Here is a 23,041-nt window from a genome sequence, read left to right on the forward strand (position 1 = left end):
GGCCTAAAAATCAGGAATAGGGGCTTCATAAAAATGGTTGAAGATGATTTAAAAATCCTGAAGAAAATATTAAGAAGAGATATTTCATTATAGATTTTATAAAGTGGGGAAACAGTGCAAAGAGGCCCAAGGAAGTAATTAATGTCTGCTACAAGATGAAATGCATTGAACTGATTTGTGCATAAGTAGCCCTGATATGGAGGAAAACACATTTCCCAGTGGATTTACTTGTCCATCTTATTTGTAGGGATCAAAACTATAAAATTAGATAGAACCTATAGGTCCAAATTATTGAGTCTATCATTCAAATATTGCAAATGATCATGACATTTGTGTGTGTGTGTATGTGTGTGTCCTTCTTTTGATTTATTTGAAGTGAAAGTAACAGAACATTATAATCGTTTCTTGAGTCATTTTCTTTAGAAAAATGGTTTCTCAGAGTTGGTCCATAATACCATAGCCCACAGTGTAGGACATAGCTAGTTTTGATTGTTGATCAGACACAAGCTAGAATTACCTAGGAAGACAACAGGCTCAATGAGAGAGTTTGTCTCAATTAGGTTGGACTGTGGGCATGTCTATGAGGGATACTTTTGATAGTGAGAAGACATAACTACTGTGGGTGACAGTCTTCCCTAGGGAGGTAATCCTAGAGAAAGCAAGCTGAGCACAGGCATTAGGCGTGCAGGCATTATCTCCTTCCTCTGGCCTCCTGATTAGGAATGTAATGTGGCTACCTGCTTTAAACTCCTTGACTTTGCCCAATTATGGATTGAAACCTGGAAGTATAATCTAAAACAAATCCTTTCTCCCTTAAATTGTTTTTTTTTCTACATACTTTATCACAGCAACAAAACTGAAATGAAGACACTTGGTAAAGGATGGAGGCAGGAGAATTGCATTGTACACATAGTTACCTTCCTTGGCTTTGCTATTACATATTACATCTTGGTTTAGGACTGGTTTATGGTCCTATAATATGCATTTTCACATCTTCATTTGGTTTGATATCTAAATTTAGGTTGAATGCCAATTTCAAAATTTCTACAGCAGTGCACAGAGCTCTGCTTCTTCTGAAATACCTTGCTCTAGAATTAACAAAAATAATCTAGAATGTGGCTGATTTAAAAGATTAGTCAGTAAAATTCAGTACTTGACTTGGAAGCATGAGGTTCTGAGCTTACCTCCACAGAAACCAAGTAAGAAAATCAAGTTCTGACAATGGCTAAGCAGTCTGGCCTGTTAGCAAAGCTGTCAGTGAGATCCCATCGTAAAAAACAAGGTGGACAATTCCTGAGGAATAACCCCGGGGTTTTCCTTCTGGTCTCCCCCTGCACACATGTGCACCCTCCCCTACACAGAGTATCTGGAATAAAAACTCCCAGGTAAGCTGAGTCATGGGTTATTCTGGATGGGGGATCTCAATCTTTCAGTTACAGCCACCATGGCAATTAGCACAAAATGTAGCCAGGATTGTAGCTGCTAAGAAATGATTTTTGAATAATCCATTCTACCAGGTGCTTATGGAGAGAGCCTGGTCTTTTCAAGAATGACAAACTGTCTTCTTACAATTGGCAGAGTAGTTGTGCAGAATGATGTATAGGAAGAGGTGTATTTGGGGGAGGGAGACCAGACAGTTTGAAGCTTTGAACAAACAGCCACCCTGCAATTAGCAGTTCACAGGGTGAGATGCTGTCTCTTTCTTACAGATTCAAAGAAGACATCAGCCAGGTTCAGATATGATGCATGTCCTAGCTAGGTAGAAAAGCTCATCAATACTTTGCCAGATGTATTTCTCTTTCTTTTTTTTTTTTACAACAGTATTTATTCCCAGTGACAAAAAAGGAAAACCCATTTTAAACCTCTACTGAGTTAAATCAACATTTGATTTAACCCACTGTCTTAAATTGTTCCCTCTCTGAGCATAAGAATCATCTGGATGAGGCTGGAGAGAGAGCTAAATCAAAAAAGTGCTTGTCATGCAAGCAGAGGAATCTGAGTTCAGATTTACAGATCTCATTATACAAGAAACTGGATGTGGTATTGCTACACCAGTAACCGTGATCTGGGGAGGGAGAGAGGAGGAGTCCTGGGGCTCACCGACTTGCCACTCTAGCTGAATGGGTGACCTTTATGAGAGACTCTGCCTTGAGAGTAAGTTGGAGAGTGATACAGGACAGATAGATGGCACTGACTGCTTTGCTAATTTAGGAGTGCTTTAAGGAACTCTTTTTCAGGAACCAAGGGGTTAATAACTTTCAATATTCATAGTGGATCCCAAAAAAGTCCTTAGTTTCTCGCAATAAGAGTTCTGCTTAGCTCCTGGGACTCATCACTATGGACATGCCCAGAACAGGCATGCTGTCCTATAGGGCCAGAGAGAAGTTGATCAGAAAAGATCCCCTGAATAGAAGATCAAGCTTTGATGTGCTTCCTTTTCATCTTTGACAACTGTAACCCTAGAAGGTAGAAGACTGAGGGTCAGATCAGAGTGATTCAAGTCTAGCCTTGGTAACATGCCATGCTCAAGACCAGCCTAAGGTATAAGGTCCTGCTTCAAATGACAGCAATACAATGGTAGCAGCACAATTACTGTGATAGTTTCAAGATTTTCCAGAAAGATCTGATGGAGCACTTTTCTAATGTCATAGGAAAGCTCTAATTAGAAAGAATGGGCTGAATACAGCAATGTGATACAAACAAACAAACAAAAACCCAAATAGTTCATCTTAGCTGACTCATCACCTGGTTTCATCAAGTGGCTAAGTAATGAACTGGGAGGAACCACCATCGGAAAAGTAAGACTTAATCTGCTAAAAACATATGGGACTTGTGTCTCCTCCTCTCCTTCTCTTCTTGTTCCGTTTTCCTATACTCATAATTCTTTATTTTTAATATTATTATTGTTATTGTTGTTGTTGTTGGAGATGAAGTAAAATCCACTTGTTCATTAGAACTACCTCTACACAGCCTACCTTGTGCTAGGCTAGACGTTCTTAATTCTGGGGATTATGCATAATATCAGGTTCCTCTTCATGAGAGCTAAATTCCAACAGTGCAATGCAAGATAATCAATCACAGAGGTGATACCATTGGAATATGGCAGATATAACTTCCAAATTAAGTATGCTAAAGCAATCAAGAGAACATATTTAAATTTTAGAGGAGAAGAAGTCATCTTCACCAGGTTTGAGAAAGAACATTGCAATCAATGGTGATACTAGGTACAAAGTCACTGAAAGAGTTTGTGTCCCTAGACACAGATGTTATCTCCAATGATTATATTTTTTTAAGAGTGCAATTATTTCCTAATTGAATCAAGAGCAATACTTTTCATTGTATGACCAAGACAGTGTCAGGCCTAAACAAAGAAGGCTTCAAAGCTTATCTTTGGAATAACATATTGGAGAGTGAGAACTCCAGTTTCAGGCATGCAGTGTACTTTGAAGACCTAGAGGAAGGGCTTATCATATGTTTGATAAAAGAATACAGCATTGTAATCTCTCTGACAGTTTGGTGATATAAAAGCTCTCCTGAGAAGATCAATTGATAGATCGGGCTGTCCCAGCTGCCTTAGATATGATGACCAATCTGATGACTTGGCAGTCTAGGCTGTCAGCAAACCCTGTTCATTTACAAAGCTAAAGACAACTCCTGATTATCCCATAATGCTTTGGGCTCTTCCTCATCATATTGATTGACCTTGTGTGATTCAGCCTAGCTTTCAAGGACTCTCTGAGAGATTGATTTTTTTTTCAGAAAAGAAACTATCTAGAACACTGAAAATTTTTGCTGCTGGAATAATTTTTATTTTCACTCTTTGTTTTAGTTGATACTGATTTCTGTATTCATGAAGAGCTCCCTAAAGAAGCCACAGTTAGGTCACTGACACTGATGCTTACGGTTGCTAATTCCATCTCCCAAGATGCATGTAAGCATCATCCTTCTGCAAAGCAGAGACTGCCTTACTCTCAGTTACTTTGCTTCTCTTCATTTATATAGGCTTAATATCACAAAGACCCTCCTGCCTACTTCATACCCTCTGTATCATCACAAATCATAATCTTGCATTCCTATCTGCCTTTGAAAGTCTGACAATCTTTTGACCTTTCAACATATTCCCAAATGTTCCCTTCATGCTCTTTAAAAGACTTTATGATCACAATCTAGCAATTAGAATCATTGGAGGTTTAACCTATAATTAGTCATTTAGGTTAATTTTAATGTATGATAGCTTCCTTGAATTGAGTTTTAGTGGTTCTAGATTCTAAACTAGGTTTGTTGTAACTTCACTTTTGCAAATACTTTGAGACAGATTTCAAATGGGCTCCTTGCTTTTGATGGCTACTGAGGGAGAGAAAAGCATTCTTCTTTGAGGACGTGGCCAATGATAGGGTAACTCTACTCCAGTGAATGGTTCCACTCTCATTTATATATATGCAGTACTACTGGAATTAGCATATTAAAAAAGATTACATGAAATTATGAGAAAGAGATGATGGGTTGATATATGGGTATTTGGGGGAGGGAATGGGGATTGTGTATGATATATATTTCATTGTAAACAGGTATGAAATTATCAAAGAACAAAAATTAAAATGGACCTGAACTTTCTAAAAGTATGAAAAAATAAGACAAGGACCTCTGGACACAATGGCATTGGCTTCTCCAAGGTATCTTAATTAGTACACCAGAATAGTCTTATAGTAAATTCTGGCTAAAACTTAGCATGCTGAAATTGTTCAGTTTTTGGGACCTGAAAAAAATGGCCAGTGGTTTGTGTTAAGTTCTTCAAGGAGGGGTATTTTCTATTTTAATATTTAATAGATAAGACACCATCTATTCAGTTTTTTCACTTTTTTTGAAATTAAATTTTATTTTTTTAGGTCATGTCACAATGCCATTACTACCTGAGCACCTAGTCTCTCTTCTAACCTCTTGGGTTAGACCCATCCAGCAGGGTCTCCAGACTTTGTGTCTTATTCTTTACCTGAATGCCCCATTTGAAACCTGAGTATCAGCTAAAACAACTGCACTGGTCCACATCCAGTTTATCATTCATTATTTCTTGCGCACCAATCTCCTTGCACTCTTGGATATCTATCTGTGAATGCAAAGGGTTGGAGAGGAATTCTAACCTAGCACTGGAGTTGCCCAGTAGGAGTTGGACCCATATAGCTATGTGGAGATAAATAAGCCTGTATCTTCTGGAAACTTGATTGTTTTCTCCAGGTAAAACAAAATCAAACCCACCCAGTTTAAAAAACACACACAAAAAATACACAGAAGGTAATTTTAAGGGGGGATTTATTTTTACGCATTTATTTATTTGAAGTTGGGATTTCTTTCCATGTGCTGCCCAAGCTGTCCTTGAACAGAAAATCCTCCGGCCTCAGGCGTTTGAGTTGTCAGTGTAAAAGATGTCTGCAGCGACTGCACCTACCTTTAACTTAGATGTTCATTCTAAGGATGAGGCATGAATATAGCCTTGGATTCAAGGCCAGTACAAACTTTCAGAGGAAATTACATTTTGTTTATGTGCAAATGTTTGATGGCCTAAAACCTCCCATGACTCTAAAATTCATCTAAACTTCACGTCTCTACTCATACCTTTCTTGAATCATTTACTTAGTCATAGTTTGATTTTAAATCACACTGTACTGCCTAGACAAGTAGGCTTCTATATTTGTATTTTCAAATGCTCATCTATATACTGATCAGTATACTCAAAATGAATTGCTTCAAAGTAAATTATGATATAGCCACATAACAAAATACTATGTAGTCAGGGAATATTTGTTTTGAGAATATTTATTGGCATGGAAACATATTAACAAAATATTGAGTAAAGAAAATAGATTACAAAATATCTTTTACAGGACAACCATTGTTTTTTTTAAAAAAAAATATCAAGTCATAACACAAGCTTATGTGTATTAGACACATAGTCTGTTTCTGAAAGCGTATAAACATTATAAAGGTACACATCCAACTTTTAACAGTAATTGTATATAAGGAATAAGATTACAAGTTTTGCATCAGACATTTTATTCTTAACAATGATTGTGTATGCATATTATACTACCACAAACAAAATGAAGTAAGAACAATAGAAAGGCCACTGTTTTCTGAGGTCCTGTATGCCTGGATATCACCTCATTTTTATGTCATACAACTTCAAGGAAGAAGGATTGCTACAAATGTGTAAAATTTCATGTTTGTAAAGGATGAACAAGATGTGGAGCTGTTGAGACAACAAAGGAGAGTGATGGGGGAAAAGGGGACAAGAAGTGGAATGGTGTTGTCTGGGAGGGAATACACTCATATCAGACATGCTTGTATGAAGATGTAAAATTGAATAAATTAAACATCAAGGAAGAGTTTGTTTAAACGTGGCTGTGGTTGGACCACAGGATAAGGCTGTTAATGACCTTAATGCACCTTACTGCATCCTCAGAGCCCCCATAAGTGGGTGCGTGAAGAAGCTCCCATTGGTGATTTGAATGAGAAATCTCTCCTAGGCTCACCTATAGGTAACACTACATCTCCAGTTCATTGTTTGGAGGACGTTCTTAAATCTCCAGAGGACAGAGCCTTGCTGGAGGAAGTCCATCCCTGGGGAAGGGCTTTTAAGTTTTAAAGCTTAGTCTCACTTTTTTCTTCCTCTGCTTCCTGTGTGTGAATGAAATGTGATCTCTCTGCCTTCTGAATTGTCATGCCCTTTCTACCAAGATAGACTGCACCTCTTCTGGAGCTATAAGCTAAAAATAAAACAAATGAAAAAACACCATTTTCCCATAACTTCCCTTTCATCATGGATTTTTTTTTAACAGCTACTGATGTATCCAGTTATATTATATTCTTTTGTGGAGCTAAGGATGGGACACTGGTATTGCAGGGACTTAGATATATGTATTTGACCCCAAAACAGTGTATTACTGTGTTCTTTAATTACCAAACTTTCAGTAGCAGTTTGTAAATTAAAGGCAGGGATCTACTTAAAGGGTCCAAAAGGAGTGAAAAATCCATGGATTCATTTATTTCATATAAAATTTTAATTTAAAAAATACAAATAAAAAGTACCCTGCTATATTTATCACAACAGAGACCTCCAAGTCTCTCTCATCAAAGGAATTTTTGCTTTGCTGTGCAGACTTCTCTAATCGTATGAGTAGGTGAGTGTGCATGTCTACCTCTGTGTGTGTGTGTGTGTGTGTGTGTGTGTGTGTGACATGCATGTGTTACTGTGTTTTGTCAGACACATGTGAAGACTGGAGGTTGGATTTGGGATATCTTCCTTCAATTTGGCTAAATTAAATGGTAGCAATCCCTCAGGATCTACCTGTGTTTGTCCCTACTGAGGAAGGGTAATAGGCACATGTTGGCATACCTGGATTTTACAGGAGTACTGGAGACAGTACTTAGGTCTCAGTTTTTCCACAGTAAACACTTTAATCACCTATTTATCTCTCCATCCCCGTACTTGGATATATATATATATATATTTTTTTTTTTAAAAAACATGTGGAGGGGCTGGAGAGATGGCTTGATGGACAATAGGGCTTGCTGCTCTTGCAGATCCAAGTTCATTTCTTAGCACTCACAGTGGGTGTCTCACAACCACCTGTCATCCCTGCTTTAGGTGACCCAACACTTTCTTCTGGCTTCTATAGGCACCTGCACTCATGTGCACATATCCATATACATACACACATAAACAATAAAGGGCTTGGAGCTATACAAAGAGTGTATGCATATAGAATTCAACCAGGACGCACAGCACCACAGGACACATGGTCCAGACACATCACATTCCATATTCTCACCAATGCTCATCAGTGAATTGTGCATGAAGAAGAAAACAGCTCACTGCCTCTCAGTGTTGCACGATTACCGTTTTAGTACCTAGAATAAGGATTAAACTTTTCTTATGGTTCTGAATTGTAGTTTAGTACTTAGGACGCAGAAACTATTTTTTCAGTCCTATATAAGAATGAAAAGCATACTTAGAGGCATTTTGGTGACAGATTTTTGAAGCATAATTTTTCTACTTAACCACCCATTCAAAAACCCTCTGTCTATCAAAGTATGCAGGAACAATAGCCTTGTGATCTATTTAGAAATTGCTACTACATTGGAGTTAAGATTTCTTGGTGCAATTTAAATCAAATGAGGATTTTTGACATGTCTGTAAATGTTGTTCATGATGCCCAAAGTCTACTTTACATTTACACAGCAGACATATCCTTCTCAATAACTATTCTATATACCATGTGAAATGTATTATTAAAATCACAGTCATAATGGGACCACTTTAGCCCACCTCTACTGTTGTCGTCTTTCTATGGAAACCATGCTTACACAGATTATTCCAGAAACCAGCTTTTATTCATCTTTCTTCCACTTATCTTACGATTAGACCTTTACAGCCTGTTCTTGATTCCTGAATCGCCACTCTCCACTCTCAGATGATCTCTCATTCCATTAATAGGGCAGCCAGTCCTATGCAATGATACATAAGGCCCTGTTCAGACCCTTGCTCATTCCCTCATAAATAGCCTGGTATACTAGATACCTGCTCATAAGCTAGGCTCTTGGCTCACATGGTTTCTCTTTCCTTATCTCTAGAAGGTCTTTGATCTGTCATCCTTTCATGTGCCTGTACCTTCAGGATGCAAGAGCACTCCCTCCCTCCTCTTTCTTGAGGTTTTCTATTTTGACTCTGGGCTCATCATTATCTGAAATAACTCCTGCTCAGAGCACTCACAGTTAGGATGTCCATCATCTCTCTCTCTCTTCTGGAGCACAAGGCCTGTGGAAGCAGAGAGCTTTGCTCTGTTCACTCCTGCTTTCCTAATGTGATGTTTGGCACAAAGGAGTCATTTATACATTTGTTGAATGAATATAAGTGTCAACCCATTACAAAAACCTTCTATGTAAAATACCATGTCCTCTTGTATCCTATCATGAAGTTCCCATTTTTCCTCTGATATATAACTTAGCTAACTTTATAACATAGCTAACTTTTGTAGATATTTGAATTTAATTTTAATATCTTAATAAAGAAAATTTAATACTCTCAAACTAAGGTGTATAAAAATAGTTTTCATTGGACAGTTTATGGGTTCCTTATAATTTGGTATAAGTTAATCCCAACTTACATATTCAGACCATGCATCCTTTTGAGAAAGAACATCAACTCATTAGACCCAATGTGTACTATAATGCCAATCTATCAGTGTTGGAAGTTTTAAAGAACAGTTTCTCTTGAAGATGGTTCTGACGCTGAACAGAACAACACAAGGCTTTGCTAACTGAGAATTTTTTAGGGCCACCGAGAACCCGTTTCCTTTCCTACGACAGCTGCTTTAAGATCTCAGCTTCAGTCTCAGGTGTCTTCTTCATACATAGACTTTTCTCTTATCAGTATCTTTTAAAATACTGACTTTAAAAGATACTGCACAATTTCTGTGGTATTTTCAAATCATACATAAACAGATTCATTAAACAGACTTACAGCAATATCTAGCAAACAAGGATCTTCTGAAACAAGGTATTCCTCACAGTACCTACATGTGAAAAGCATAATCCATCCCCCAGTGAGACTGATCTTTCTATCAGTTTGTGCCCAGCATCCCTCTACAATCTCCGTCTGCATTCCATATCACTTGGTTAAGTTTGGCAGCTTAAGGATGTTTTGGATGCCAGTGGGGTACTAGAAGTTGAATCTTCATTGAGGAATAACTAGGATATTTTGGAATTCAGAAATAACTGTTATCCCAAGATTTGAATCTCTAATTATGTGGGTTCATAATTTTCTCATCTTAAAGTTATTAAGACATTAGCACACAATATGCATGTGATAATTAATGCATTTACTCCCACAGCTTACAGAATGGGGTGAGAAAAATACTGTTTCGGAATGATGGGCTGAGTCAGCATTACAGCCATAGAAGCTTACATCAAGCCAGGGACATAGACCAGTATCTTTAAATTAATATATAGCATATCAAAATAAGCACATTGATTTTGCAGAAGTAGAAATAAATAGATTTCATAAGAACCATGGTGGCATGGTGGCATCCAGCTCTACCCTGAAGTCACTAGCAGGAAGCTTAACACAACAGCCTATGGTTTGGATAAGGACAAAAATGGGATATGTTTTGTTTCAGTCTTTGATGGGAGCAGGATTTGTGTGCTCAGGAATTTGAAAATTACAGCTTTCTATGTATTCTGTCACTATATGCAAGTAGAAAACAGAAAGAACAAATAATTTCTGTATCACAAGATTCTAACCAAACTACAAGAAACTTAAGTTCAGTAAATCACAAAATGTACCAACCTCTGCTGGTCTGTATATACTTACACTGAAATTAAACACACAGGCATGTACATGTGCATACACACACACACACACATACACAGCCAAAAGAAAGAAATAAACAAAAAGTAATCCACCTGATTTAATAGTGTTATAGACAACAAATGAAAATCACACATCACATCTCAATTGCCTTTTTTAAAATCATAGTCCATGGCTTCTATTCACAGGAACATGATCTATTCTGTTTTGTTCATATCAAAGCTACAACCATCACTATTTTTGTAACTTTCTCTACCTTCTTTGGTAATAACTGTTCATCGATGGGAATCCTAGCATACCGTAAGATAAAGCTGAAGTCTGCTTACATGTCAATTAGCACACCCATTCTGCCAAGGTTCTGTTAAAAGAAAACACAAACGCAGCAAGCTCCAGATCATGTGAGCATCCCTTTTCCATAAGTCTGCCACTCAAAAGATTTGCTTAAGGTGGGAGAGCCCTTGGCCCCCAACATCTCTGGCTGTATCCTACATAACATCCATGTGCCTGACTAAAGCATGCACTGGTCACTCAGGGTCCTATAGAGATGTTCTCACAAATGGCTAGGTAGACATCCACATTTAATTCTCTACTGGAATGAACAAGTCTTCTAAAATCAAACCACCTGAAGGTGCATGGAAAGGGAAGTGATTTTATTTTATTTCTTTATTACTTTGGAATAGGGCACATGCATGTGGAGGACAAAGAACAGCTTTCAGAAGCAGTTCTCTCCTTCCCACCATTTGGATCCTGGAGATCTAATCCAGATCTTTATGTGTGACTACAAGCACCTTCTCCTGCACAGTCATCTCACTGGTTCACAAACAAATAAAATCTGGCAGCTCTGTTTCTTGGCTATTCCCAGTATACCTCCTCCTGTTTTGCAAATGACAGGAAAAAGACTGTCACTGCCAATTCTGGCTTCTCGTTTCAAATTTACCCTGCTGATTTACTGATTTACTAAGCTGCATGTGTTTACTTAAGTTAGAAGTCAGTCACTAGGTACTGGGAGGCTGCTCAGTCTCAGCATTGCCTGGGGATGTTATATTGTAATGCAAAATATGTGGACAGATTTCTCAGCATCCCTGTACTTTAGGTCCATGAAGGCCATTCTGACAACATAGTATGAACTAAGTGCTGACTTTACTGGCAGCTTTATACAACTTGTACTTCATCCTCTCAAAGACAAGAATGCAGCACAGGGAGAACACTGATCACTCATAAATACAAACCCTGGGCAATTATCTAATCCAATGCAGCCAATGAATGCAACTAGAGTCCAGTGCCTTTCAAAGCAAAGAATATAGATTCAGTCACCTTGCTATTTACAGGTATACACCCACACACACACACACACACACACACACACACACACACACACAGTCACAATTTGTAAGTCACAGAGAGAATGGCTGTTGTCTGTGTCATCCACAATGAGACTGCAGTCACACTAACTTGAATATTCACTCATTAGAATTCCTACTTTTAGAATAGGTCTAATAAATTCTTCCAAGTTTGTGGGCAGTTAGAACTTTCCCACTTTATTAGACCTGCAGGAGCACTTTTAAACTTGCTGTGCTTATTAATGCCTTTCAGATTTGAAGATTAGCATCTATTGCTATTCTTAGCTTTGAAAATGCACTTTGTAAAGGACCGGTTGGTACAGCCTTCTTGCTCCCATCAATCATCCGCCTTCACCAACTGAACTCCTACTTAAATCAAATTGCAACCATCAAAATGACCAAGAAGACACCACTCAAGTAAACCACAGATCTTTTGAGATTTTACCCTCCACTCAATTCTTCCATCTCAAACATGCACGCGGAAACCAAATCAGAGCACAGGTTTCCCCCAAAGTGGTCCTTTGGTGAAACCTTACTCTTTTCCCATCCTCATTTCCTGCTATGCCTGATTTTCATCGCAAGAACACAGAGCGCAAACCATTGAGAGGAGAAGGGCCAGGAGGCCAGCACTTACGTTATTCATGTACTCGCTTAGCAGGTCCTGTAGTGCCTGGCGAACTGCATTGCATTCAGCCACAATACGCTCACGGCGGTCATCACGCGTGCAGGAGGAATCCGCCATGAGCGCAGCCCCACTGATGATGCTCTCCAGTCTCTCCTCCAGAGACGGCCGGAACCTGGCCTCGCTGAATGTCATGGGGTCCAGGATGATCTTATTCTGAAGAAATCAGAAGAGAAGTGTTAACAGGAGAGAGACAGCTGCCTCAGCCTGTTTTGTAAGTGAAACTGTCTGAAGGTAAAACAAAACAGCACCCCCCTTTAAAAGAAACCAGATACCGAGACAAAATCTAGATACTGAGAAGTGCTTGAGAATATTTTTCCCTTCCCTGTAAATGTAATCTACAGATTAAGAACAGGAACTCTTATCTGAAGTCTGTGTTCTTGGTTAAGGCCATCTGTGGGGAGGCATTTTCTTATGAGATAGTGACACTGGCTTTGTGGCCTTCAAGAAGAGAACACTGGAAAATTGGGAAGATTGGTACGTGAGATATGACTTATAATCAACAATTTATACATGAGCTGCATTGAGAGACTTCTTGGGAGGAACAGCAGAGTCTCGGGACAGATGTCCCTAGGCACTGGCATTTGACAAGTTAACATCCTACAGGAACTAAGACCCTTTATGTTAAACTTAGGTTTTACAAAATACCATCCAGAATGTATGCACATCGGAGTTCCCTTGCAATTAACTGACCATACCCACCTCCCAGCTCACTCACTCTGCTTCATGCTTATAGTTTAAGATGTGATCTCTTGGCTGGCTGCTTCACTCCCCATAATTCTCTGCCACGGTGGAATCTAAACTCTAAGCTGAAATCAATTCTATTTTATAAAAGTTACATTGGTCATTGTGTTTATAGGAGAAATTGAATAGTAACGAATATATTACTCAGTAGGAAAGATGTTGTTTGTGGCGAACTGGGACTAATATGAAGACCCACAATTGCTCAAAGTGTAGAGCCTAAAAGAAGAACCCAGGGACGAAGGGAAGAAGGGCAGACACATTCTAACAGCCAAGAACAGAGAAGACTACCAAGGAATAGCATCTTCTGGCCTTGACAAAATGAGGAAGCAATTGTGCTCTTGAACATGCCACAGCTTTGGCTACTCTGACAACATTTGTAAATGATCAAGCTCACCAACATTCCAGTATGGATAGGGGAGCAGCTTGAAAGCTCCCACGTTTGACTGATGAATTATTGGTAGTTGATGGTGGCAAGAAGGAAAGCCAGTTTTCTTTAGGGCTCCACATCCTGGTTGATTGTCCAGAATCAAATGGATGGTCCTACATTTGTAATCATATCGCAAGCACTAATTATATTCAGTTTGTTATAAACATAAGGAAATTAGTGAATGAACAAGAAGAGGGCAGAAAATTGGGAAGGGACTGTATGGGAAGATGGACTCCAGAAGGAAGAGGAGAAAAAGTAAGGGGAAGATATAACCAGAGCATCATATACATGTATCAGATTCCCAAAGAACTTAAAACATGAAAATCTCAACAGTAGAGAGAGACATGAATCCAAGAATCCTGAGGACTTTAATGGTGAGTATAGACAGGCTCTTAGAGAGGAAGAGGAGAGGCAGGACTTCAAATCCACAAGAACCTTGGATTTCCTAGAAGATTGATATTTGTTCCCAAACTCCCTCTTTCATACACAAATTAAATGCTGGACATCTATAAATGGGGCACAGACACTCTTCTGCAGTCCTTGGCAAAGTGGTCTTCACTTCTGTATTCTCTTCTGGTTTACAAAAAATGGTAGGAAAGAGTGTTTATAATCCCCAAATATGCTACTTAGTATCTGTCCACCATGTCATCAGTATTAGGTCTAATGGCACAAAGGCACCAGAAGTCACGTGGAGCTGCTTGGAGAGCCCTCGACTCTTTGTCATTCATTTTTGCATGCAGAAGTTCCAGGAAGAACCTGACATTGGAGGCAAGTATTTGTGCTCCATCTTGCACTGTGTCTCTGTCCTAGTACTGTGTCTGTAGTAAAATCAATCTCTCTCTCTTGCCCTCACTGCCCTCCCCCTCCTCCTCCTTTCTCTTCTTCTCCATGACTTTGCTCTGCCTTTGTGCTGCTGCATAAAATATGTAATGATTATGCACATGACTCTGGCATTCCAATTAAAGAAATACCTGTTCTAAATATGATTAGACTATCTTTCTTACAAAGATTAGGGGTTGATTTTCAAAGACCTACTTTACAGTAAGTTATATTAACATACACTACCATACAATTAATTTATTGTGGGCCTAGGATAGATTTTTCTCTTTTCTCTTTTCTCTTTTCACTGAAAACCTAAAGAAATGCTAATGTTCTGGAAATGTGCTGACACAAATTTTGAACTTCTCAACAGGTACAACTGTAAAGCAGTTTCCACAAGGACAGTGTTGTGCTCGATGTGAACACTGGTTCCTAACGTCTTATTATCAGACACAATCTTTCAATGCAAAAATAAGGTTATTTGGCCAAAAGTGTTTTGAAAATACTGCCTGATTCAGAGCAAATGATCTAAGATTTGCCTGATCAGAGCATGTTCAATGTAACATTTCCAAAGCCTACTTCAAATACAGAAATAATCCTTTAAGACATGCACAGAGGGGCTGAAGTAGTGGCTCATCAGTTAAAAATGCATACTGCTCTTACAGATGATCAGTTTGGTTCCCGACTTCCATGGTACAGACACTGAAAGCCACCTCTAGGGGTCTGAATCCTCTGGCCTCTGCACATACCCATCAATACACAGACACATAATCTCAATAAAACAAATCAGTTTTCAATAACCACATACATAATCTCTGAGACGCTAAAGGAAACAACTGGGGAACATAGGAAAAGTGGCTTTGCAGTGTCAGCTGCTGAGTGCCCTACCTGTCTCGGCTCATGGCAGTCATGAGAGTAGTGCAAAAATCACAGCCTGACAAACTGAGCAAAAGCTACTTTACTAATGGAATTATTCATTATTTATAGATCACAGGGGGGAAGTTTTGAAAAAATTGGCAAAGGAACAATAAATTTATATCCTTCTAATCAATACAGGAGGTGTAGATGGAATCACTAAAGTGACAGATGATAATAGCTGATGGGAGAACTCACTCAGGGCATAAAGGCATAAAGCATAGTGTGTATGTGTGTGTGCCTGTGCCTGTGTGTGTGTGTGTGTGTGTGTGTGTGTGTGCGTGTGTGTGTGTCTGTGTGTATATGTGGGAGAGACAGAGAGGGAGAGACTTTGATAACTTTGAGTTATGTGTGTGTATGTGTGTTTGCATGTGTATGCATATATGTGTGTGTATATATGTGTGTGCATATATGTATGTATGCATGGATAGGGTGCTGCTTACATCAGTGTGCTTCTGAAGGGTAGACTTGGCTTGTTATATGTATATATATTAGGTCTTTATATATACTCAAAGATATGGGGTAAAGATAGGTATATATATATATATATATATATATAAACACATTTTACATAAACTCACACACATATGTAGATTTTCTCCTTGAGTGAATGTGCTCAGATGTATATATGGGATTCCAAATGCATTCTCTCTCTCTCTCTCTCTCTCTCTCTCTCTCTCTTCTTTCCCACTTCCCCATATTTTTCTATGTATGCATGCATCTTTTTAGCTGGGTAGCTGGGTAGAGGTTATATATGCTAGCATAATTAAGCATGTATGTGTCTATGTTCAGACAACTGGACAACTGAAAATCTTATGCATTCTCTTGAATGTGAGGAAAACATACAAAAACATAAACTTAACTGAATGAGTTTGGAGGCTCAGAAGTTTAAGAGGAAATCTGTCTGTAGCTCCCAAAAATGAAAAAAGAAACTAAAAGAAAAAATTGGCCTTGAGTCCTGAGTGAGGTAGTTCCCAAAGGATGAAAGCACAGCAAGATTTGGAAGTGAAGAAGAAAGTAAGGGAGGGATGGAGGGAAGTGGTGGGAAGGGACAAAGAAGAAGAGAGGAAGAGATGGAGGAAGAAAGGAGGAAGGAAAAGAGGGAGGGAGGACAGAGGGACAGAAGAAGTGAGGAAAGGAGGCAGGATGTGGGAGGAAAAGAGGAAGCATCTTAGTAAGCTGTCTTTCCTAAAACATTTCTCCATCTTCTCCGATCAGCAAAGACCACCTTCACAAGCTGGGAACCCTGTAAACCCCCTTCTGTCCTACTGCCCAGATGCTCCCCCTCTTCTGGGATACTGCCCTCTAGCTTCTGGAAGGAACATTTCCTCCACCATTCTCTCCTCCTCCCCTCCTCTCCTCCTCCCTTTTCAGGATCCTGGCCTTCTTCTAACTCCAAATTGGCAAAATAGCACCGCCAAATGATGGGGCACATCCAAGGCTGCTAACTGGCCATTGCCAGCAGTACTTCTCAACCTGTAGGTCAATACTTTTGGGGGTTGCCCATCTGATAAAATGCACATTAGATATTTACACTACAAGTCATAAAAGTATCAAAATTGAAGTTATGAAATAGTAATAAAATAATTTTATGGTTGGGGTCACCCAACATGAAGAACTGTATTCGGAAGGTTGATTGAGAACCACTGGTTTAAAGCAAAGACCTGCTTTCAGTGAGAGGATTTTTATCTCTTTCTAATTTCACTGACTCTGGTTCACCCAGATTGCACTTTGACAATTTTGTCTGCATTCTTCTAGTCCACTTCATCCTTTTACATGTCTGACCTTCTTCCTCTGTCTAGTATTTTCAAACTTACTCATACGAAACAGTTGTGAGACAGATCTCTTGTTTTATCTTTTTAAATCCTTAATCTTAGTTTAATAACTTCTTATATTGCTTATTTTCATTCTTGTTATTTGACTGGTATAGAATTTTTGATTAGCATTTTTTTATTTAGAAAAAGAGTGTTCTCAACAGTGTGATAGCACACACATTTGATACAAGACTTAAAGGCTGAGAGAAGTTTCCTATTCCCCTTCTCTTGTCTTATTCCCCTTGGTAAAATTTCATGTACAACTCTAAATAGAAGTAGAAAATATGGACACCCTGGGAAATCAATAGATGCTAAAGAAAGAAGAACTATTGTTTGGGGCAGATGTGGCCACTAGTTGGTTGTTCATGGTCCAACACTCATGTACATGGCTAGTATTAAATGGACTTAAAAAAACAACAACAACAACAACCCGTTCTGCATACCAGAGGGTGGCGGTGTGGCAGGAGATGCTTGTACAAAATGAGTAGGGAGAAATCTCTGCTTCATGTTTATCTTTTGTGACAGTCAAAGTTAGTTGAGCCATGCAGAGAGTGGCTGAGTCACACTGGATATATAGAATTTACAAAACATCAACAAAGACAACAAAATAATATTTTGCTGATATGAAGAATGGATGTAATTGATAATTGGCATATCCACATAAAATTTCATAGCCATGGAAAAAAGTAAAAGGGAATCGTCAGACAGCCCTGTGGGTCCTTTTCTTGTTCATAACCCTGCAAAATAAAGGTGTCCTGAAGTTTTACTACTTTCACAGTTCAAGGTAGCAAGGAAGAAATAATTTTGCTCTCTTATAAGCACCAGACCTCTGCCACCTGCTGTCCAGCAGAGCTATCCAAGTGGAACTAGCAGAAGAGTAAATGTCAACACACCCCCCACAGGCATTCACTTGCCATGATTTTAAAGATCCCAAACCAAAAATACCTCATAGAACTTCACGTTCCCCAAACGCACTCTTCTAAAGGAATATGTCCTTCAAGGACAAAGAAGCCCCATATCCCTACCCAAAAGCCTGCATTCAACTTAGGAGATAATTTTCCAAGGTTTCCTTGGGAATAAGAGACAATGTATGCCTTCAACCATGGGGTGCACATGGTTCCAGCACATTTGTGGTGGAGGAATGCACTGTCGGGCATTGGTGGGAGGAGAGGTCCTTGGTCCTATGAAAGCTGGATAGATGTCTCAGTGTGGGGAAATCGAGGGGGAAGATGGGAGTGGCTTGGGTGGAGGGGCATCTTCATGGAGGCAGGGGGAGGGAGGGTGGGTTGGGGGTTTCTGGGAGGGGGGACTGGGAAAGGGAATAACATTTGAAATAAAAATAAAGAATATATTCAATAAAAAAAGAGATAATGTGGGCATGTTTTTGTTTCTTTATCAGGATGTTCCTACTCTTGTTAACTAACTTTTGAATATTGGAAAATTCTAGCTTGACTTTTCTGGATGTATGGAACTGGTCAGGCTTTGAGAATTAAGGTCTCCCGTCTCCTTTCTCCCTAGTAAACAATCCAAGCCCTTCTGTTCTTTGGTATTTGAAGAAGGGATTTCAGAGCTGCACAGTGCCTTTGCTTCAGTGAAATCTGACTATTTGAACATGGAAACAGAGAGACCTAAGTCAAGGTTGAGGTATTAGAATCAGGCTTCCTGCTGCTCTGGCCTTTCAAAAATTGTCTAGGTCATGACCATCATGGAGACTCCAGTGAGATCAAGGTCTGTGGAGGTATTTGACTGTGTATTGGGTTATTTTCTGGCACCCATATAACCCATAGTAAAATTAACATTATCTAAAGTCTGTCATCCCCCTTTGAAGTACACGACTAATAACCCTAGGGCATCCTCTTCTGTTGTATTACAATGGCTATAAGAAGATAAAAATAATTCTAAAAATGAAGTTTTATAGCATTGAAAACTGAAATTGAAATTCCCCTGTTGACAATAAGGGTCAATCCTAATTCAGGCAAGAATACTTTAAATAGTTCTTTTAAAGAATGAAGTCTGATATAAATCACAAATCAAGTCTAATATAATAAATTAGCTAAGGTGTCCAAATCAAAAACATGCTATGTGCTCAATTTTAAACATTCTCCCTGTGGTATATAATAATTGCCTTAGATATCTCTCTATCTTTTGTTATTCTGTGCCAAGCTCCCTCAGCATGAATCTTTCCATGAAAACTTTCTCTTGACCTAATTGGAGTAACATTTGGAATGAAAAATAATGAAATCATCTATTTTGTGAAGCTGCAGGAAAAAACTTTAAACATCATTTTAAATGTGCCTTAATTTTATGAAATTGCAAATTGCCATATTGATAACATGCTACTTCTTCTGAGCCATGTACTTAAAAACAAACTAATTATGCCATTTGCCTACTTAAGATATTATTTGTAATTACACAGTTCAATTTTTAATTGGAATTAAATGACAAAGATAATGACTTGGTAATTAAAGAGTATTTTTATCCATGTTTAATTCTATTAAAGAGTGGTATCTATGTACGGCCATATTAACTTCAGAGGTTAGGAATAATCTGGCTGAAGGCCTTCAGCTCTGACCACACTAGTTAGAATATGAAATGTGATGGAAACCAGTTGAACTTCCTGTAAGTGTTCAAGGACATACAGTGGGTTACTATGGTGCCTTGAGCACATCCTAGACACCTGGAAAAAGATGGTTTCACAACTAATCTTTGCAAAGCAAGGTAACATTCAGAGTCCTGAGAGTCCATGAACAAGAACTATGCTAACTCAAGCCAGACAAAATCACAGCATGGAGATACTGGTGAGAAGGAAGGCCCCCTCTGTCTCAGAAACTGGCAAAAGAAAACTGTCTGGAGACTGAGAAGAGCTTTCCTTTAAGAGTGTGGCAGCCAGAGGGTTGACCATGTTCCAGTGGATGGCCCCACACTCAGCAGTATATGATCAACACCAAGTATGCAGGAGCAGAGGAGGATGAAAGAAGAAAAAATGAGGGCACACGTTAGGTATAGATGAAAGGGGTCTTGGCACTGAGAGGAGTGTGAAAAAGGGATATATATGATCAAAAGACATTGGACAAAATTCTGAAAAAAAAAAGAGAAGAAAACCAAAAACAGAAAAGAATCCCAAGCCTCATACTGTGGGGTGATCAGTCAGTGTCCAAATGAACTTAACCAAATCAAGTCATGGAAGCTTCACAAAGAGGAAATGCTATGTTCTTTTGCTCAGAAAATTATCACTTGACTTCTCCTTCAATTCTCCTTCCATTCTTCTACTTGTTTCAACCCCTGTGTTCTTAGCACAATTTACTTCCCCATTCCTGAGGTAAATTTCATGGTGCATTATAAGATCCATGGAGGATGGAAGATTCTTTGGGGTCCAGGCCTCCTTTCCCACTTTTGCTCCTACCTACTCGTTTGCAGAAAGATCTCAAGGTTTTGTTCTTTATCCCTGTAGTTTTCTCAGAATTCAGAGAGCTCAGCCACTCTAGTATCTTAATCATTGCCTACTTGTGAGGGACACAAAATTCCATGTCCAGCTCGGACACTTTTGAGGCACCAACTGCCACTTACATCTGCCACTGGAGGGGTGACCTACCATCACCTCCAGGACAACATGAAGAAGCGCTGCCTTGCCCTTCTCTTCTGAAAGCCATCCAAGTCCCTGGTTGTTGTGAACGGGAACAAGAATCTATAATCTTACTTCGCTGCCCTGGCCTGCTCACGAGAAAGGAGAAATAAGGATGTCTCCAATCACATATGAAGTAAGCAGTGATCAGACAACACAAATAACTTCCAGAAAGCTACACGGCACAAACTAAACAAAGTTTGTCACTCCCACAGATTCCTCCTCTCAGATCATTTTTGTTGAAAGACAGACATCAGTATAATCAAGGGCTAGAATGAAGAAAGCTTCATATGTTAAAAGTTGGGTGTACTGTGCTCTAACAATGTCTGTTTCACACCTCAGATGTCTATGATATGATAATCTAAAAACCACCCATTTAAGCAGTGATTTGGGCCTCACGGGTGACAGTCTTTCTAAAGGAGGCTTCATATGCACGTGTTGCTTTCCCTTGTCATCTACTGCTCCATAGAAATAAAATGTCCTTCTCTTCATAGGATGTAGCAATAGAGCATGCCCCTTGAAGGCAAAGGACAGCTAGCACCAGATGAGGAAACACATCAGCACCTCATCTTAATTGTCATAGCTATTAAAACTCAGAGAAGAAACACTCTATTTAAAAGTTGCCCAGTTTAGAGGATTCCTTTACAACTGTGCAGGGGGACCAGGACTCTGGTAATAACTCCTCCTAGTTAAGCAAGTGGTTTAATTACTGAGCACTTTGGTCACCTCAGGGGAAAAGAGGGATATTAGTCATATTTGTACTCCTGAGTTCTTAAGAAAAATTAAATGCACCTAAAGAGATTACACTGATACAAGATGCAGAGTGAACAATAAATATTAATGACCAAATAGCTTTAAAAAGATTTCTTCTCCCAGGGCCATTCTAGAGTATAACATTAACTTGATCATTACGAGTCCAAATCAGACTTTTTACTTGTTCAGCTATTTTTTTCTAACATGGCATTCTTAATATCTGTGTATTCAATCTCTCTGTGTGCATTTTTTACATATATGTGGGCACATTGTATGCCTATCCATGTGTGCATGCATGCCTGTGTGTGTGTGTGTGTGTGTGTGCGTGTGTGTAGAAGCCCAAGGCTGATGCCCTCATACTTTATTATCCAGAGGTATGGTCCCTCAATCAGATCCATGTCTTATCTATATGACTAAATGTCTTAGGGTTTCTATTGCTTTGATGAAACATCATGACCAAAAGCAAATTGGGGAGAAAAAATAGTTTTTGTTTTATGTTTCTGCATCACTGTTGACTACTGGAGGAAGTCAGGACAAGAACTGAAGCAGAGCAGGAGCCTGAAGGCAGGAGCTAATGAAGAGGCCAAGGAGGAGCGATGCTTACTAGCTTGTTCCTAATGGCTTACTTGACCTGTTTGCTTATATAAGCTAGGATCTCCAGTCCATGAGAGGAACCAACCACAGTGGGCTGGGCCGTCTGGGCTCTCATCTATTAATAATTAAGAAAACAATCTGTATGTTTGTTTGTGTGTAATCTGATCTCATACAGGCATTATCTCCTATGCCATCATCTCAGATGACTCTAGTTTGTGTCAAATTGACATAGTAGCCAGAATGCTAAGGCTCTGCCTTTCCAAAGCTGCAATTACAGACAGGCCTCTGAACCCACCTAGAATTTATCATTTTCAGGCAGTTCTGGCCATCTTAACCCCTATAGTCATGCTTGCAAGGCAAGGGCTTGGCCTACATTCTCGCTCCAACTTCAATAGCTCCCTAACATCCTCTAATAGTTTATCATCTCCATCCAGGAAATGTGTAAGTTAGGATATTACTCAGTTCTGCAACTACATGTTTACCACATTCTTTCTGTGAGCAATGGCAAAACTCATCAAGGAAGAAAAAATGTTTTCTACCTCGAACTCAGACTCAAAATCACTTAGCAAGAGTAGCTGAAAGAAATACCATCCCACTCCATCTCACATCATGTTGCCTTCCAGATGCTTAGCAGGATTACTTTAGTCTCTGTCTTTAAAAACCTCATCTCCAGGATCTGTATCTGTGACATTTAGACTATGGCTAATAGACTCTGACTACATGGCTACATCCAGTGTCCTTCATGTGTGGCTGTGCTATGAATTCTACTTTGTAAATAGTTTAGTCTCTTCCTTCCTGCTGTTTCTCTAAAGCTCATGGTGAACTTACTCAAAGAAAATTAACTTCTAGTCTATTGTGTACAAGCCTTTCTTCCTGAGCTCTGCTTGTTGAGATACTTGTAATTTCTCACCCTAACTACCCAATTGACTCCTATTTATACAATGGATTTGGTTTGTTGTTATTGTAGC

At 39.1% G+C, this 23,041-nt stretch overlaps 1 protein-coding gene across 5 annotated transcripts in view; it reads right to left on the reverse strand.

The window, feature by feature from the left end:
- Ctnna2 (catenin alpha 2) overlaps nt 1–23,041 on the reverse strand; it is a 1,018,271-nt gene that overhangs the window by 756,721 nt on the left and 238,509 nt on the right. For 3 of the 5 annotated variants that reach the window (XM_052174030.1, XM_052174029.1, XM_052174028.1), the window contains exon 6: nt 12,338–12,541. In XM_052174030.1, the coding sequence (XP_052029990.1) occupies nt 12,338–12,541 (204 nt within the window). Of the gene's footprint in view, nt 1–12,333; nt 12,542–23,041 lie in introns of all 5 variants that reach the window. The other 2 variants (XM_052174026.1, XM_052174027.1) reach the window with 1 other exon arrangement.

Source organism: Apodemus sylvaticus, chromosome 2 (genome assembly GCF_947179515.1).
Source record: "Apodemus sylvaticus chromosome 2, mApoSyl1.1, whole genome shotgun sequence".
NCBI classification, from domain to species: domain Eukaryota; kingdom Metazoa; phylum Chordata; class Mammalia; order Rodentia; family Muridae; genus Apodemus; species Apodemus sylvaticus.